The sequence below is a fragment of the Falco cherrug genome, chromosome 7 (assembly GCF_023634085.1).
Source record: "Falco cherrug isolate bFalChe1 chromosome 7, bFalChe1.pri, whole genome shotgun sequence".
Classification (NCBI taxonomy): domain Eukaryota; kingdom Metazoa; phylum Chordata; class Aves; order Falconiformes; family Falconidae; genus Falco; species Falco cherrug.
This window is the reverse complement of record NC_073703.1, coordinates 5,923,521-5,942,170: the sequence shown is the minus strand read 5'-3', so window position 1 is coordinate 5,942,170 and position 18,650 is coordinate 5,923,521. Positions and strand designations below refer to the sequence as shown.

At 43.7% G+C, this 18,650-nt stretch overlaps 1 protein-coding gene across 3 annotated transcripts in view; it reads right to left on the bottom strand.

The window, feature by feature from the left end:
- MEGF11 (multiple EGF like domains 11) overlaps positions 1 to 18,650 on the bottom strand; it is a 288,743-nt gene that overhangs the window by 15,739 nt on the left and 254,354 nt on the right. The window contains exons 22-23 of one of the 3 annotated variants that reach the window (XM_055715792.1): positions 12,361 to 12,479; positions 3,967 to 4,033 (exon numbers count right to left, since the gene is read on the bottom strand). The exons of the other annotated variants lie outside the window; for them this stretch is intronic. Coding sequence (XP_055571767.1) covers positions 3,967 to 4,033; positions 12,361 to 12,479 — 186 coding nt within the window. The remainder of the gene's footprint in view (positions 1 to 3,966; positions 4,034 to 12,360; positions 12,480 to 18,650) is intronic. 3 annotated transcript variants of the gene reach the window in all.

The window sequence follows — 18,650 nt, the reverse complement described above, 5'->3', positions numbered from 1 at the left end:
AGTCAGCTCTGATTCAAATTTGTGGCTTTGGTCCTCTGGAATAAATGCAGCTTTGAGTCACTCAAGATGTGCTGCAAATCACACTTTAGTCTTTGCATTGAAGGCTGCTGTTAAAAACCATTACAGATACAGCCACTTCTGTCTGCAGTTCGATGTGCCCAGCACTCAAGCTAATGTGCATAACAACCTTTTCTGAACTCAGCAGGTGGTTTAGGACATTTGACTTGCTTGGAATAGGAGCTGGAAGCTGGATGCTGCAATTGCTTAATGCAGACTGGACTAGTGCAGGAGAGATTAGTCACAGGGCAAACAATTCTGGTTCTGCAACAAGAGACAGCAAATAGAAAATGCAAACATAAGCCATTCCTCAAAACTGGTAGGACTAGGCTGCATTGAACAGGTGAACATTGTGAACACACAACCAGTGTGACAAAGCTGCCTCTTCCCGGCACCACAGATTCCCCAGACTCTGATCTCTCAAGCACACATCCATGAGAATTACTTGTGCCTCATCGCTAATCATCCGTTTAACAGAGACGATTATCTCGCTGACAAGGCTTGATATTTGAAGCTCACAAGCAAATGTGCCAGCAGTGAAAGTACAGGCTTTGTTCTGCTCCTTGCATTTCCCCGTTGGGAAGAACAGAAACCTGGCAACTGAAGTCCTGCAAAACAGGCAAAATACCTGCAGTCTGGCAAGATCCACTGTATATGTATGTACAGTGGAATACCTATGTATAATTTTATATATATTTATAGTATATATGCATAGGTATGCATACACATACATAAGATTCATGTTTTTCTACACAATTTCTTCCTGTTAGGCTCAGAAAGCCCCGTTGTTATCAGAGGGAACATACACATTGACTTAGATAGGAGATACGTTGGGTCCTCAGTTAAGACTAAATAGTTTTTCTTAGCATCATGTATAGCAAACGGCCTCTGGCCATCTGACCCGCACTCCTCCCAGGAAGCTGGTGCTGGGTCAGGTGGATTCACTCTCACACTTCATTGCCATGTTTGATCTATCTCCTTGATCTGTGCTGCTGTGGCAGTGTGTAGGACATGCATCTGGAATAAGGACCATGGTGGACCCTGAAATGGCTGTTCCTTTGGCCATAAGCCCCCTCGGTATGAACCGCCCTTCCTCTGCTCCCTCAGAGAACATCTTTCATTCTTTTCCTTTCCACATAAAATGTCTGAGGAATGACCTCTGGCTGAGCAAAGGCCAATGATGCAAACTGTGAGCAATCAAAAGGTGTTTTCCAAAGCTGCAAAAGTGCAGCCTGCAAGAATGAGGCAAGCAAAGAGCAGTTAATTAAAGCACTCATATGGGATTGCTTTTATGAGATACACAAGCAAACAGAAAGTACATGGTATTTCCTGAAAGCATTCTGTTGATCCTCTTTTAGACACAGATACAGAGATACATTGCTTGGAAGTGAGGAGCTGTGGTGCCAAGCACACAGAAAAGGGCATGATGGCACCAATCAGCTGAGCAGTAGCGCTCTGCTTCTGCTAGAAAGTCCCCTGGCTTCTCCTGAGCTGCCAGCCGCTGCTCTGGGCAAGTCAGCATCTTCTCCTTGGGAGTAGCCGCTTCTCCGGCTCTCCCTGAGCTGTGAGATCAAAGGGGAATCTAAGCCTGGATCCAGCGTGGTATTGAGAAGCAAGGTTTTCCCCATCAGGAGAGCCCCTGAATCCTTACATCCAGTCTGAGTACAGTCATAACTCTGGAAAATGATGGCATGCTGCAGTTCAAAATACAAAAGGTGTCAGCCTGGGGCAGGTCTGGACAGTGTCCAACTTTGAGCACTGTATTTGAGCAGAAATACATTTCACAGGTCAGGGTAAAAAAAAAAAGAGACTTAAGAAAACTCCTTATGATTGCAGGTTTTAGAAGATCAGTGTCTGAGTTAATTTTCACATGGATATTCTTACGATTTCCTTTCCCTTCAACTATAATTCATATTTTTGACACTTGCAATTTCTAACAAGGCTACGGACATTTTTGTGAGCCTGATACTCTTTCTCATCTGGTTGGTCCAAAGATCCTGTCTTTTGGGATTACTGCCTCAGCCGGAGTCATCGCTGGCTGAAGAACCAGGGAGGTGACCAGAAGAGTTGAGGGTTTTCTATCTGTTCCAAATGTCTCTTCAATTTCCCTTTAAGTTCTCTTCCCTGCCTCTAGCTAACTCGCACATCTGCTTTCTATAGTATTTCATGGGGTCACAACAGAGGAGTTGTCCACTGTTGTTTTAACTATTTTTAATGGAATCCAGCTATGCACAATGCTTGGCTGTCATTCCATCATCAGCTGGAGCATCTCTGTAGTAGTGGGATGAGAAGGTGGTACAGCTCTTCAACTCTGTGATACTTCCAAGTGTGATGCAGTTTAGAGGTCAAGATCCCCCATGTGACCATATTAGGCTTCACTTGTATTTTATGTTTACAATTAAAAATTGAGGTTTTCCACTTTCTTCTGAAATTTGCACATGTAAGTAGAATCTGCAGCTTTTATTGCAGAAGAGTAATACCATGAAATGAAAAAAAAAAATAGTTTCATGTAAAAATGGCCAAGTTAGCATAAGCAAGCATTACATTTAGTACTGAAAAGGAAGGAAAAAAATCTCATTTTATCAATTAGTGTGAAAAAGATTTTGAAAGAAACAAAGGGAAAAAAAGTAAAAAAAGTATCTGGGATGCAAAATGCCATGGAAAAAATTGTGACTGTTTTGCTGGAGACCACTTAGCTAAAGTATTTATCACTTCTACATCATTCTTATTGCAAAGGCATTTAGCATCGCTTCTGCTAGCAAAATAAAATGCATGAATACAGGACAAATGTGGCACACAGGGAGTTCAGGACACTGCAAGATAAACCCAAACAAAGCTAGTGCACAAAGCCGTAAAATGGTAAAAGGAAAATTAACTTGATTTGAGGAGCATTTGGAAATCCTCACCACCCCCAACTCTCCACGTCACGTACAGATAAGCACAACAGCAGTTCTGCAGCTTATTATACAGAAGAAAACATAGATGGTTGATAATGATGGAAAAGGTTTTGCATTGAAGCTTGACAGGTTTGTGATTTTCCTGATGCAGGGAAGACTTGGTCTTTGGAGCAAGGCATGGTGTGTGACCAAAAGAGCAGTGACAAGATGTGATGCCTGATGGTCCCCTATGTTAATTCCTTTGCCACGTGAGCTGCGAGATAGTTGACCTTAAAAATCCCATAATACCACTTAATACTGCACTTTCCCCTATACTGCAAATTTTCAGTAAGATATGAGTAATCCCAGTAAAGGAAAGGGCAAATGCTTTCTGCCACTGACAAGCTAAACTCCAAGTGCGCAGATAGGAAAACAAATAGCATCCAAAGCACTAAATCTGGATAGGCTTTGAGATAACAGCTGCTAAAAACCCTGTTAAAACTGAGGCCAGGGGGAATAAACTCAGAAAGGGCAATTAAACTGCACTCTTGGCTTGTCTGCACTGGCTGGTCATTCAAAATTGCCTGAAAAGTGGCCACTGTATGATTAACTGGGAGATAACAGGGTGTATCACATGCTCCAGCTCCTGCAGAGGCTCCACAATTTTATCAAGATGCTAGTATCTAGTGCTAAGTTTTATTAAGCATGAAAGAAAAAAAAAATTCCAAATTTGAATTTTTAATGTTTTAAGTTAGACCTTAAAAAAGCATTTATAGAGTAGATGACAGTCATTCAACTGAGCAACCTAGGAAGGGAGACTACAATGAATATTGACTCTGCTTTCCCAATCAATGATTTGTGGTAAAGGAAACAATTTTCAATTCTCCATCTTTCACTACTGGCAATTCTGATTGTGAAATAAAGACAACACCGATATTATTCCTTATTATTAATGCCTTTATGAAAGGCTGACTTGGATTTGGAATTGCTCTAAAGTCTACTAAAGTGATTAAATTGTTTAAAAATTACTGACCTAGTTCATTCAGATAGCTGTAGGGTCTCCAGTCTGCAGTTTCTCTGTCAAGGATTTTGTTACTGAGCTGTTCAAAAAGTATGATAATGGGTTAATGCTGAAATAAACAGACAGTTCCCACCCAAGACTACAGCCCAATGATGTCACGAATAAAAATGGGAGATGACTATTACCTTGGCCTCACCATTTCAGTTCTTTATCTGTATGAATTTGAGAGTTGTTCACTAGCATTAGGGAAAATCACAAAGGAAAGTCACTTCACCAAGCAATGAACACAAGCATGCTGGAAAATACAGGATTTCCTTCAGTAACCAGTAATCACGACGAATGCCTGTGTACGTGAAGTAACATGCTGGCAGTTTCAAAAGAACTAATGAAGATGGATGGATTAAAACCACCTACGTAAGCATGCAGAGGGGAGCTGCTTGGAACAAAGGGGGTTTGCTAATACATCTGTGTATTTAGTTAAAAGAGATGTAATGGCTACAAGATTTCTCTCAATTCAAGGAAAATAACACTGGTAATAATGAAACATAAAGCCCCGTGCAGATCTGCCAGCAAAAGCAGAGAGGAGTCCAGAGCTGCCATCCAGATGCTACTGTTGGAAAAACACCTCTTGCAGGGTGGCAGCTGGGACCCTCCGTGTGCCCAGGGCACAGCTGGCTCCTGTGCCAGTGTGGCTGGAGGGGCGGCGGGGCACAGCTGGGCCACCACGGTGGTACCATCTGGAGGAGGCTGCTGTTGTATTAGGCACACGTGTCAAGATGCTCTTGGGTTTTCAGCTGTTTGTAGAAGTCCCACTTGAGCTAGGTAGCGCTTAAGCACAACACCAAGAGGCAAGCACAGTGTCAGCCTGATGGACGGGGATTTTGGGGACCTGGAGTGAGCTTGCTGGAGCATCTCTTCTGGTGGGGTCAATGAAAGGAGAGGGGCTGCTGTTTTGGGGGTGCATGGCTCTGCCAGACTGGGGCACCACAGCACAAGTGGCTCTACAAAGCATATGGTGATCAGGTGAATCACTGTAGTTGCTAAAGCTGCTGAGTTTTCCACCTTGACATTTTTCCCTTGAAAGCCACACCTGCTGAAAGTACAGCTGGTCCTGGGGAAGTGTCAGTTGAAGAGCAAATCCCAACCCTGTTTCTGAAAAATTAGAGTTATGAAGCCTTTGTTGCTCTCCTGTGTCTGCTTCCAAACTGGAAAGCCTCCTCCTGCCTCTGTTTCAGAGGGTTCAGCTCTGCCATTTTATTGTATTTACAAGAAAATGCTTAACAATAAAGGAGGTAAAAACTGAAACAAAGTATTCAAAACTACCACAACATTTTTCCTGATCACTTATTAATTTTTGCTTAGCTTTTGTAATGGGTTTTAAGACCTGGAACAAAAAACCCCCATGTATGTATTGTTGGGATATAAAATCCCAGCTGGTACCCAGCACCTACAACCACACCTTCACAGTCCTGTTCAACAGCCCTCAGTGCCACAGCCACCCCACTCCAGGGTGCAGCAGCCCCGCACTGTCCCTGTGCCCGCAGAGCACCCGCTGTCCCCGGACACCCAGGAAGAGTCCCCCGCCACTCCTGGAAACACCTGACAGTGCACGTGCCACCTGAGGGAAGGGGGGCATGGCCTTGTGCTCTCAGGGCAGGTAGTGCCCCCTGAGTGCATGGTCACAAATATCTTTATGTTGTGCTACCAGCCCAGAAGCCCGGTGAAGGGTGAGCTGCCCTGCACAGGGTGCTGGGTAAAGAGACACGGTAGCCCACACCCTATTTTGGAGAGATTGCCTTAAAGGAAACAGCCAGATGGGGAGGGGTAAAAGGGCTCTCCCATGTAGCAGTCGGGGACCTTGCTGTGTAACACAGCCAGGATCTCAGGGGCAGGGCAGTGACCAAGCAAAGTGATGTAGCCAGTTGAATCCGCTGCAAAGAGCACAACACGACATTCCTGCAAGGAATAACTGTCACAGGAGGTGAAGAAATTCAGCAGGAAGGAGAGATGCCGGACCAAGAGAGAGGAGGAGGGCATGGGGCTGGGCAGCCGTGCAGTTCCTCTGCCCCTTGCTTTAGGTAGTGACCACAATGGGGAGGGCTTAGGGCCAGAAAAGCTCCTCTGGCAAAAGTTCCTCTATAAATAAGGCAATGGGAACCAGCAGGATCCTCGCAGCCAGGAAAACATTCTGTGAGCTTCCCCAAAGCTGGGTCACTGAGGAAGAAGCTGCAAACCCCTGCTGCCTCGTCCTTATCTCTAGGGAAAGCATCTGCAAATACCTTTCTCTACCAGGAGCACCACATTTAGGACAACTACACTATATATTACAAACTGTGCATTTAGAAGCTTTTATCTGATCACAGAAACTGGGTTTCATTTGGGTGAAGATTTGTAACAACCACAGGCAAAACCTTGCCCTCATTGACGGAATCCTGTTGATAGAATTCCACCGATTCAGGATGCAGAAAGTGGTCTGATGTGTTTGTACACCAAATGTAATCTGCCCTGGCTTAAACAGACCTAGGAGAAACCACAGTGTGAGCACTGCACAGAGGCACAGGAGACAGCACAGAGAGAAAAGGCTGTGCACGCACACACACACACGAGGTGCTGGGTCTCTCTACAAGCAACTGCAGAGTGTTTTTAGAGTTATTTGGCTGAAGCTTTTCTACAAATAGGTTTCATCATTTGCAAAGCATGTAATTGTGCTCCAAACGGGCTGAACTCCAGCCTGGAAGATTCAGGACACACAGTAGTGCAAATACATTGACCACACACACACACAGATGTGTGTGTACACATATATATAAATATACATGTATATAAAAGTATAGACACAGGCACACAGGCAGACAAAGGCAGGTTAATGCCAGCACGCTGAAAGGAGCCCATTGCAAATCCATCTGAGAGCCAGGCTCTGGTTGAAAGGGACCCTGCTGCTGAGCCACCAGCACTGCTCTTGAAAGAGGCATTAATTCGGCGTGGTTCTGTGCCCTGTACTGTGTGGGAAGCAAAGCCAGGTGATCACAAGGGTCCCTCGTGGCCCCACAGTCCATGAATCTCACATCAGACAGCACCAGCAGCGCAGTGAGAGCTGTACCTAGTGCCTCATCCTGTTCCTTCTCATTTTCTGTCTCTATATATTCCCACTAAGGTAACGTGTCATCAGCTCATTAGGCACCTTTGCCACCAGCCACTCTCCTCAAGGACATGCCCAGCACAGAGAGAAAGTTGATAAAGCTGGTTGCCTGCAATATTTCTAGAGCAATCATTGCCCAAGAGCAGTGGCTGCGACAGCATATCCTTGCTCCTGGCACGGACTGTGCATCTGGCATCTCCCAGTTGACAACACAAGAGTCATTTCTTTGTCATTCAGCAGTTCCTTGTACTTCCCCAGAACTGAGGACACAAACACTGGCAGCAGATGCACAGTATGGAAGGATGGGGCAGTCAGAGCAGACGAGCAACAGCAAGGCAATGAAAAGCAGATGGGTTTGTAATGTGGTCACAGAGAAGCTGACGTTCCTGGCCCTGCGCTCGGCTGGTGTAAATCAGTGCAGCCCGACTAACGGCACTGTCAGTTTTCATCAGTGAAGCCCATGGCTTTTTTCTTCATTCCAAAATTTGCAGAATAACATGAATGCTGATTTTCATTCCAGCTGCACCACTTAGATCACATTTATTGAAGTCTTGGGGTTTCTATTAAAAGCTGTGTTTTTGCAGGATTTATAAATCAGCTCACAAACCTAAAATTTGGCATGAAGAGCTATAGGCTAGAATTGATTTTTTTTTAATGAAATGATTTGGGGACATTTCTAAGTTTTTTAGAATGCAGTAATTACGAAGAAATGTGATTATAGCTGTCTCTTTGTGCTACTATCATTTCTTAACACACTATAATTTGTTAACTTTTTTTTTTTTTTAAGATAGAAGATACTTCAATTTTTAGTGTGAAGCAAAATTGCTTTTCTGGAGGAAAAAATACTTCATTGTAAATTTATCCACTAAAAATCCTAGCTTGTAATTTTAGCAATTTGGTTAGAACTACCTCATATCTGGCAACTTTTCCTTTAAGATCAACGAGATACTAGCATGAGTAAAGCAAAGCCATTATCTGCCCGTCTGAAATAGCTAGATAGATCACAGGGGCAAGCTGATCACCAGCAATGCCATTTGTCAATGCTCAGGTTTTCAAAGAGACCATGGTGATTAGGCAAAGGAGTGCTGGCAGGAACTCCATCATACCTTTATCTTCCAGGACAGCAATCAATAGGAGTTTTGCATTCACTTTCCTGACTACTGACTTCAGATTTCCACAGTCCAAGCCTGTGTTTCTGTTTTAGATGGCTATTCTGAACACTCTGCAGCCATTCTGTATTATTTGCAGTCTTCCTTTTCCTTGGGCAAGTTTTAGTCAAAGGTACTTTAATGATGCTTTCTGTGGTTGAGTTCCTTTTTATTAGCTGGGTGACATCCAGTCAGACCATTTTCAGTGACCTCTGTTTTGCAGTTTCTAATTTAATGTGATGTCTTTGGTAGAATTTAGATCTTCCTTTAATGGATATGAATCTGCTAGCTTTAAAAATTCAGAACATCTAATAGCAATTGATTTTTATGATGACTGTAGAAACCAGCAACACCTAGACTCTAGCTGCGATGCTGTTCTCGTTTGGTAGGGAGTGAGGGTGGAATTAAAAGCTTTGCAAAAGTGCAAGGTGAGAATCCTCCATTTGCTTGTGACACACCTGTGCAGCCTCGTGCTTTATACTGAGTATTCACAAAGTTTCGCAGCCTTGCAAAATAAGTGAGCTATATTCCTACCTTCACGCCCAATTCAAAACCTCAAATCCAGAGCTGGCATCGAAGCATAGAGAAGTGGTTCTGTGAATGGTCCCACTGAACTCCCTCTGAGTCCTCAGCATCTGAAAGTCTGGTCTCTCACTCAAGCAATGAGAGTTCTGATGTGAAGACGTGGGTATGGAGGTAAGTGTGTATCTCTGTTTATCTGCTTTGGAAATTTTTCGTGCAGTAATTCCGTGGCACAATTTCACTTGAGTTCATGTGTGATACTCCTTGGTAACTCACATCATCATTATTATTCGCTGTGGCACAGGTCATAAAAATAAAGGCCAAACCTACTTGTAGGAGCTAATAAGCAAAGGTCACTTTTTGGTGTCACTTAAGTGGATAGTAAAATATTATTGACTTAATATTTTACCATTAAATAGTAATATTTAACTATTTAACCCAAGCTGACTTTGCAAGCTCACTCACATGGGAAGACATTTATTTGTCGTAAGGTGCTGGTAGTTACTAACTTGCACTGAGATGGAGGAGCCTCTGCCTTCTCCTTAACCCTAGAGATGCAGTGCCATTCTCCTGGACCTTGCACAGAGACAAAGCTCAGCCCTACAAACTCCTGCTGGCAGCTGGAGACGACTTCAGGGACAAAGGACTGGAAGGGCTTTGATCACTGAGTCCCTGAGTCCAGCCACCTTTTACTGCAAACACCCAGGCACATAATCACTTAGCTGATCAAGCTCCATTTTAACAGTAATCAGATTTCTTTGTCCCATTAGTCTTACTGGGAAGCTATTCCAAAATCTCACTGATCTGATGTTAGAAATCTAATTTCCAGCTTCAATGCATTCATGGCCACTTCATCCCCATTTGTTCTTGTGCCAGCTCTGTCATCTAACTTAAATAGCTCTTCTCCCTCCTAGTGTTTACCTCGTTGTATTTATAGATGGCAATCATACTCCCTCTCAGCATTCATTTTGCTAGATAAAAGAAGTCAAGCCTTTTTTTAGCCTTTTCTCATACGCTCCCCCTTACCCTCCCACTTGCTTTTGCCTGCACGTATTCCTGTCTGAGCACTCCACTGGCACCGCTGACCAGTCTTGTACACACCAGAGGGTTTTAATGCCTCCACTCCTACTTGTCTCTCAGCAGCTTCAGAGTTTTTACCTTCAGGACGTGCATAGGGTCCTGAGCAGTGCCAAAATATCTGTCTGGCAGAGGGGAGATGAGGAGGTGAGATACCTTCCCTCTGGTCCTAGAAAAGATACAGGAAAGCTCAGCACTGCTCCCTCCCTGTGAAGGCATATCCGTCTCACAAACTGCGGTCCTCAGTGCAGTGCTGGACCTTTTAGCTTCTGCTATCAGCCATCTGTCCCCACCTTGATTCCCTAGTGAGGTACCCACTGTGTGCACCGATAACAGCAGCAAGGTCAGTAAATGCAGACAACAGCACAGGACAGCTGTGCTCGGTGCCCCACAACCAGACTGACCCTTGGTACAGGGCTGGGAGAGGGAAGCAGAGGCAGCAGGAAGGGAAAAAGAAATAATATGTGTATAGTTGGGTGAGAAAAGAGAATAGGAAAATGGATATGAGGAAACCCAGAAAAGATAATAAAGTGGAGCAAACACCAAGGGAAGAGGAGAGAAAAGGCAAAGTAAGACACAGAAAAAAAGAAAAGGACAAGAGGGGCAGGGGGAGCACAGGAGAAAGAAAGCCTTCTCAAACTGGAGCAGGGCTGCATCTCCTTGTTGCCCTCCCTCTCTTTGTACCTTTGCCCAAGCTGTCTCTCCGAAAGAAGTGCTAGAGGAATGGCTCCAGTCCATTGCCTCAAGGCATGATCTCCTCTGAGCACAGGGAGGATAATACATCGAGGGCTCTGGCTCAGCAGTTCAGAGATTCCTCTGCCACTTTTTTTCATTTTGCATCTGTGCTGGCTCCTTTGTGACCCCAGCTGGCACCATAAAGAAATGAATCCTCCAAGTACAACTTGTGCACATTTCCCTGCAGAAAGTGGGAATGGCACCAGACAAACTGATTTTGGAAATGAAACTCGTTAAGGCAGCCATTAGGGGCTTTATATGCTCTTTTGTCTTACTTGGCTGGAGAACTGCATAGACGGAAGAAGCGTATTTTTGGCCATCCCCAGCTATTCAGCACTGCAAAGCATTCTCATGAATAAGTAAGATGGTGGGAGATTTAAAGGAAATATCAGGCCATATATTTTGATAAGTGCCCTGAAAATACCAGATCCATTGTTTTTTTTACTATTTGAATGTCAGAACAACCTGCTGACCTACTGACAGTGAGTTCTACAGCAGGCGAGCCGCTTTCACGACTAGTCCAAATGCATCACTCGGGCTTTAAACCGGTTTTTGGGCAGCTTAGTATTTGAAGTAGCTCCGTGACAAGATGGCACTGCGGGCTGGGAAACCAGGAGAGGTGCTTGCTTTGACCTCTTCCGAATTCATTTAAAGTACGGCAATGGGATTGGTGGTCCAGGCCCACACTCATGGTGTTCATCCTAAACTTGACATTATAAGCATTTGCACTTTCAATTTGGGGAGCAAAAATGCAGGATGCAAGGGGACCATCTACATTGGAAAACATATTTACACATCTGTCTAAACTTTCCTCTGAGAAATCTCTGGAGCCAGCCTTTTTATTACATTTTAATGAGATTTTCTTTTAATAAGTAAGAAATGGCTTTACAGGAGCACATGTAAAAATATTTTTGCATACATCTTGTACAGTAGTGCCTTTTTTGCATTAAATTTTGTTCCCATGGCTTTCCAGTTAGAAGAGCTACATTTGGGTTAAGGTGACACAGCCTGCAAGTGCCATCATTTTTAAAGCTGACAACCTTGATTAAATCAATTGCATTTCCTTTTTCCTCTGCTCCCTACCCTTTGCCCCACCTTGGCTTATCAAGGCTCTAAAGCAAGAGCTGTCTTACCATTTAGCACATCTAAATCTATTCCTAAAGTGGTGAATTGAGTAACAGTGTTGTCTACGAAGGGTCCTAGGGGATCAATAGCAACATGCGATAAGTAAGCTACTCCTGGATGTTCAAGCAATACAGTCTGGACAGCTCTGCTGGAAAGCCATGAGTAACAGCAGAGCTCTCAGAACATCCCTGGACAAGAACAGTGCTCAGAAGGACCCCAAGTACCTTCTTGCATCTATCTGCTTCTCTGTGTCAGCAGCAGATTTGTGTGTCTACTGATCTGGGAAACAATGATATAGCAAAGTTAGATTACTGACTTAATGCTTCATTGATTACTTTTGTTATATTAACAGATAATTACAATAATCCACTTATTTATCTTTTCTGAGAAGCAAACATACCTTATAGTTGCTAAGACACCACGCCTTATTGACCCAGACAGGCATGCGCTGAAACTCCAGTTACCATGCACAGAGATTACGAAGATACAGGCAGGGGAAAGCAGAGACCTTTTAGTGTCTGTTAAGAGCTATGGTGTCAGGAATTGCTGCACTGGATTTTTAAATAATGCTGGCAGACAACAGGGTCCAACAGGCATTGCTTTGGTTGATTTCCTTGAACTGATAAGAACATTGCTAAAGTGGGGTGGGATAATATCTACCTTACTGGAGCTGTTTCCATCCAGATTACTGGTAAAGAAGCGTGAAGTCACACCACATGAGAGAGTGTGGTAGCTTGGATTGGAAAAACAATGTACACTGCCGCTACCTTGGGATATATCTGGGAAGAAAACAAGTCATCACAAAATACTTTGGAAGCCATAATGATTCTTAAGAAACTGAAAACATGGTAGAGATTACCTAGTTCAGAAAACTTTGTTAAATATACTGGGTGTTACAAAACATCTGCAGATGAAGTCTATCCTGCATTATCATGGTGTGAAGCTCTTGACTATTAGCATTAAACATACGATACAAGCGCACAATATTTAATTAATACAGTGTTATCTTTTTGAAGATCTTAAAAAAGGAATTCCTGACAGGCCAGCTGCTTTTCAGGTGAGGGAGGAAATTCAAAACTCAGGAAATACATGACCGGCAACACCATTTCTTCCTTAGTTTATACGCAAGTAAGAGCTACTGATGAGAATAAGCCCTGTAGTTATGAAACAATTAATTAAAACTTTTTTGTTACAAAAAAAGGTAGTTAATGTTAGAAATCAAGGTGCTTTAACCATACCAAAGAGTCCAAAACATTTTACATAGCTTTTTGTGCAAAGGCTTGGAGAAAGAAAGAAAGCTGCAGCACTGAAAGGCAAACTTGGGCAATTACATTGTTACGCTTGGAGACATTTTAATCTCTTTCCTCACTTTAACTTATGAGCACATTTACCAAACAAAACGATTTACCAGGAAAGGCATCATATTTATACTGGCAGTTCTAATGAAAACATCAATCCCTATCTGTTTCCAGCTTAATAATAAAATGATAAATATTTTAAAGTGCCATCAGAAGAAAGGATGAAAAACGTAAACTGAAGCAACACCATTTAAAAAGCCAAGCCCTGTAAGAAGTAAATGAATGGGCTTTAATAAACCATGGGCTTAAATTAGAAAGGCAGAAAGGTTAATTATAGGAAACACCCTCACACAGAAAGGGTAATGAAGTGCTGGGGTGGCTGCCTGTCCCCATCATCAGAGCTTTTTAATGAAGATTGGCAGCAGATGGGTGAGGAAGGAGGTGGACCTGGCTGGCACTGTCTGTGGGAGGGGGGTACCAAGTCACCATCAACCATCTCTTCTTGCCCTTTGTATTCCTGTGAACATGCATTTTGCTTTGCTGACATCTTGTGGAGATCTAGTTTTAGCTTAATTTACTGCAAAATATCCTGTTTCAAATAAGTGGGTTTATCTGCAGGGTGTCTATTACATAAGTGCTGTGGCACACAGCTGACAGAGGAAACTGCACAGGCACATGTGTATCTGACCGAGCATTTATTTTCTGCTGAAACATACAGAGCAATTTCTGAAGTCAGCTCTATTTTGCAGTAAGTGCAGAGCTTTTTAGTTCTAGCTATTTTCTGAGGCTGTTGCTAACGAAGTATCTCAGATCAGGATGCGGTTCCAGAAGTAAAGTCTTTGCATTTACCTTCTTTCAGCTAACCATTGCCCAGCTCAGCAGCCAGGCTGCCAGGACTTTGCCATCTCCCCTAACTGTAACTCTGTGATATTTGCAGTAGAATTAACAAGAAACAGATGTCTCTTGGGGTCTGCAAATGAGAACTGGGGCTGGAACCCAAACATTGCGATCAGTGTATGCCCATCACAAACACAGCTGCTCGCATATACTATGCCTTGAACCTGCTAATGAGGGACTGGCAGCTCACCAGGGGAGCACAGCTCATCTACCCTTCACACAACCTGCAGTCCCGGTTAAATATAGACACTTGAAGCCATGCCTTTCTGCTTTGTAGGTGAGTGTTGATGGCTGAGTCACACCAGCTCCCAGCTCTGCCTTCCCCCTTCCCTTATCTGTCATGCTCTCGCTCAGCTGTGGGCAAGAAGGACCAGCTCGAAGGGAAAGAGGCACAGTCCCCTGCCTTTGCTGCAAGATAAGAGAGCACGTACCAAAGGTTTCTGTGAGCCTGCTGACACATTACAAGTTCACACCCAGCTTATCTGGTCGTAGCTTGTTTTGTGCACCCGAAATGAGCTGAAGGAAAAGTCTAACAGACTGCCCTCTACTTAGCACAGTGCTGAATTAATGAACCTGAGCTCATACACAAGTCTGCATCGCCAAAAACCTTTTCTTCCTTCATTGCATGCAGGACCATATACTCAGAATTACTCCTTCCACACAGTTCCATTTGGTCGATACTTAAGTACCCACCCAGGCTGATTTACCTTGATAGCATAGTCCATTTTCTACACATTTATTCATGAAGCTCTTATAACTGCTGGCTGGAAATACATCAAATTCAAACCTAATGCTATCCCAGTTAAAAGAAAAAAAAAACCAACCACCACCAAAAAACAGCCCACAAAACTCCCTCTCTTCCCACAGATGAGTTTTATCCTGCTCTGAACAGTAAGCAAAGACTTAACTATCTAAAAGAAAGGGAATTATTTAAATTAAAACAAAACAAAAAAAAATCCAAAGGTTATGTTAATGTTAACACAGGGAGATGAGTCCTGTGAAGGGATCCATGACGACTGAGTCCTGCCGTGAGCCCCTTAAGCCTGAGGCTGTACTCCACTGGAAGACCCATGAGGTCTGGATGAAGGCCAGACTGCTCTATAACTTGAAGGACTGAGCTTCTGCCCCGAGCCAGGGCTGTGAAATGACACAAAGAACATTGGTCTCCATCCTGCAGTGGCAGCAGGACAGTGTAGTGTGGAAACTGGGCACAAGGCCAACCATGAAAAAAGGGAGTAAGTAAGCACTCTGCAGTAAATACAAACCCAGATATGTCAAGCTGCAAAATGGAACTGTTTTCTTCTTCTTTTTGTGTGGCTCTTCTCCACCCACACAGAGTGTCAGTGGGGTGGCTGAAGACTCCAAACAGAAGGGTTCACTCTGCCACCTCCTACTACACATCATCTGCAGATCATTTCTGTAAATGTCTTATCTAGGCTGCAGGATCCACGATGCTCTATTTGTATCGAGCTTTGCTTAGGTTTTGGCTCTCAGCACAGGATTCACCCATATCAGAAAGTTTGTTAAGACCCTGATAAGACCTTGAGCATCACTTCAGCCAATAACCAAGTCTTTGTGACAGTCCTGAAAAGAAATCTCTGCTGCTCTTTAGCACTACCACATAGTTTTCCCCTCTGTTCCTATCTCCTTGAATTAAACAAGCTGCAGTTGAAAATCTCTTGTTGGATGCAATGGACCATTCTCGTGCTGAGGAGCACCATTTTAAAGTCTGCTTTCAGATCCATGTGCTGTGGTTAAGCTCTCCCAGCATGGATGGATTTCTTTCCCACTGGCTGCTGGGCAGAGTGTGTGCTTTGCTGCCACATCCTTCATCCACAAATGCAAAAGAGTCTACGGGCTGCCCAGGGGGTTCCCCTTTCTTATAATCTCTCTCACACACATGCACGGATTATCAGCATCAGAAAAGCTGAAGGCGTAAAGACCAAAAACATCCTCCAGAAATAAATTAATGTGCTGGAAGAAATTACTGCCTCCAGGAGCTAGACATCTGCATATGTGACTCTATTCAGAAACAACAGTACCCTAACTAGAGTAAACAAGCAAAATAACAACAGTGGTGATTCAGGTTAGCCAAAATGTTACAACCCGCATAGGGCTGGATATTGCAGTCATTGTTCAGGTGGAATTCCTGCTGAAGTCCATGGGTTTATGTGGGTTTATATTAATTGGACAAGTATATCTGCATAATATTCTGCCCTTAATTCACATTCAAAATTCCAGGTCAAGGTTGAAATCCCTGTTACCTCTATGTAATACTGTTACTGTCCTTCAGCATCCTCTGCAACGCACAAATGCACACATACATACACTCATACGCACAGGCGTTGTTCTTGCCATCCAGCCATGCTATGAGTCTCTGTTTCTCATCTGTCATCTTGTCTCAGTATCCATCTCCCCATTCTCTGCTGGGGAAGATGCACATCAGCACCTTTTGCTGTCTTTCTGTTCTATGGAAGTGAAAGACTGGAAACAGCATTGGTAAGGCCAAAGCTGGGAAGGTTACTGATGGGTAGAAAGTTTCAGCAGAAGAACGTACTGGAGGACAGTCAGAATTTGGCAGAGAGCTTTCAGAAGCCCTTGTCTAGAATTTGTAAATGCCCTTCTAAAACAAAGTCCAAAACCTGAAATGATGTTGATACCTGCATACAATTTATAATGAGATGAAGGTGGAGCACTGTGATTTCTAACATCGTAGTCTTCCTCTGAAAGCTCACGTAGCAGAGTTTTTCAAGGGGGAGGCACAAAGGAAACTCTTCTTGTGGCCTCCAGAAAGAGATGGCTGACCCCACTCCGCTGCAGCTTCCTGAGTGATAAAATTTATATTGCTACAAGGACTGCACAGAGCAAGAAGAAAGCAGAACGAAAAGTCCAGGTCTCTGCATCCCCATCACTTACTGAGATGAACAGAAAGGAAACATCACCCAATTTCTTTCCAGAGAAGCCCATACAACACCACTGACCTGGTGCTGTTTGGGGTTGCAAAGACCTGGTAGTTCAGACTTTTTACAAACTGAGCTGACACAGAGCAGCAATGCCACAAGGGCAAGAATTAAATTCATTGTCATTGCCCAAGGACCAGAAGAGACCCCAGGTTCAATGCAGCTGAAGGATGTGATCCCTCAGATATTTATGATGTATCCAGGAATTCAGCCATCCCCAAAATATTTTTTTTCCTCAAGTACTTAAGTATCATGTGGCATCAGGAACTTTGGGATAGGTGGCTGCACCTGAAAGGAATGTGAAGAACATTGTATAGGGGCACGCAATGCCCACAAAGACACAACCTGCAAGGGCAGTTCTGGGCTACCAACATCATGAAATGCAATGGCTTTCTCTCTGTGGCTGGGGAGGAGTCTTCTGTCGATGATAACTCTGAAGGATGAAAGAATCCTTCCTCAGCATTAGCCTTTTTTCAGACCTTGCAGAGTGCTAGACTGGGATACAGCAGGTCAGTTGGGAAGTCTCCATTCATGGTAAAATATGGGGAGAAAAGAAGGCATTTTTGTTCCCTTGTCTGAAAAGGGAAGCTCAGTTATTCCAGTCAGGAACTCCAAACAATATTCTTCTCCTTATTTTGAGGTTTGTAAGTTGTGCCTCTTAAGCATGCTGAGTTACACACACATTAACTGGAAAAGCATAGAAGTAAATGAGCTGTAGCAGGCTTTGTAAATAAATGGATAAGGTGCCAATATGAAAGAAATGTATCACTCAAAAGTTCAGAACGCTTTTCCACGCCAGCAGCTGTGATCTGCTCTCTCAGAACTCGGAGCCTCGCTGCTGCTGAGATGTGCCACAGTTGTCTTTTGCGTGTTCATGGTCTGGCTCTTCAAATGATGTTGAAATGACAAATTTCAGGCCAAATTGTGCTGGTAACTAGCCAAGGATCAGACGAGCCCTCTCTGGCAACACTTTCATACATTTCTTACCCAAATGGGCAGCTTAAGCAAGAGCCTGCAAAGCTAAAATTCAAAAATAAGAGGCAATGGGAAGAGGTCCAAGGCTGATTTTTTTCCTGATCTTGTAGCTGTCAGAAGGAGGAACGCTAGTTTGGGTCTGAGTGGTCTAAATATGGGTTTAGTCAATGATGTTCAGTAAAAAGTCCATGATGTGTGATATGCCACCACTGGAGACCATGCCCCTGATATGAAGACTGAAGTCACGGTGACATGAGAGAAGCTCCTTGATTCACTCCCAGTCGTAGCCAGGCAATAATATTGTGGCTCAGTGGAAGAGGCTCCTTCCAGGTGCACCCCAGGCAGGGAAGTCCAGAACAAAGCCTCCAGCCACGCCACCTCGAGACAGCACAGAAGCCAAGTCAGAGCCAGCAACAAGTGGCTGGACCTCATGCATTTACAGTAGAAAGCAGAAAGAAAAAGACTATGCAGGACTGGGAAAGCAGAGCTGCAAGGCCAACTTCTGCCTGTTTCAGGAGCTTGTATTTACTTGGACTTACAGGTTCAGCCATTTAAAGGGAAGTGAAGAAGTGAAGTGCAGTCAGAGGGCAGCAGACCCTGAGGAGATCCCCATTAGAGACAGACTGAAGGAAACAAGAAGGAAGTAAAGCCATCTCCTGACTGGCATCCTATCTCATATTCATGATAGAGGAGTGAAGAAGAATTGAGTCTTAAAAAGGAGATCACATCCTCCAAAATTTAGCCAATCTGTCAAGAAAAGCTGTCCTCCATAGCAGTAGCAGAAGATAGAAGCGAGAAATGTGATCTCAGTATGATTTCT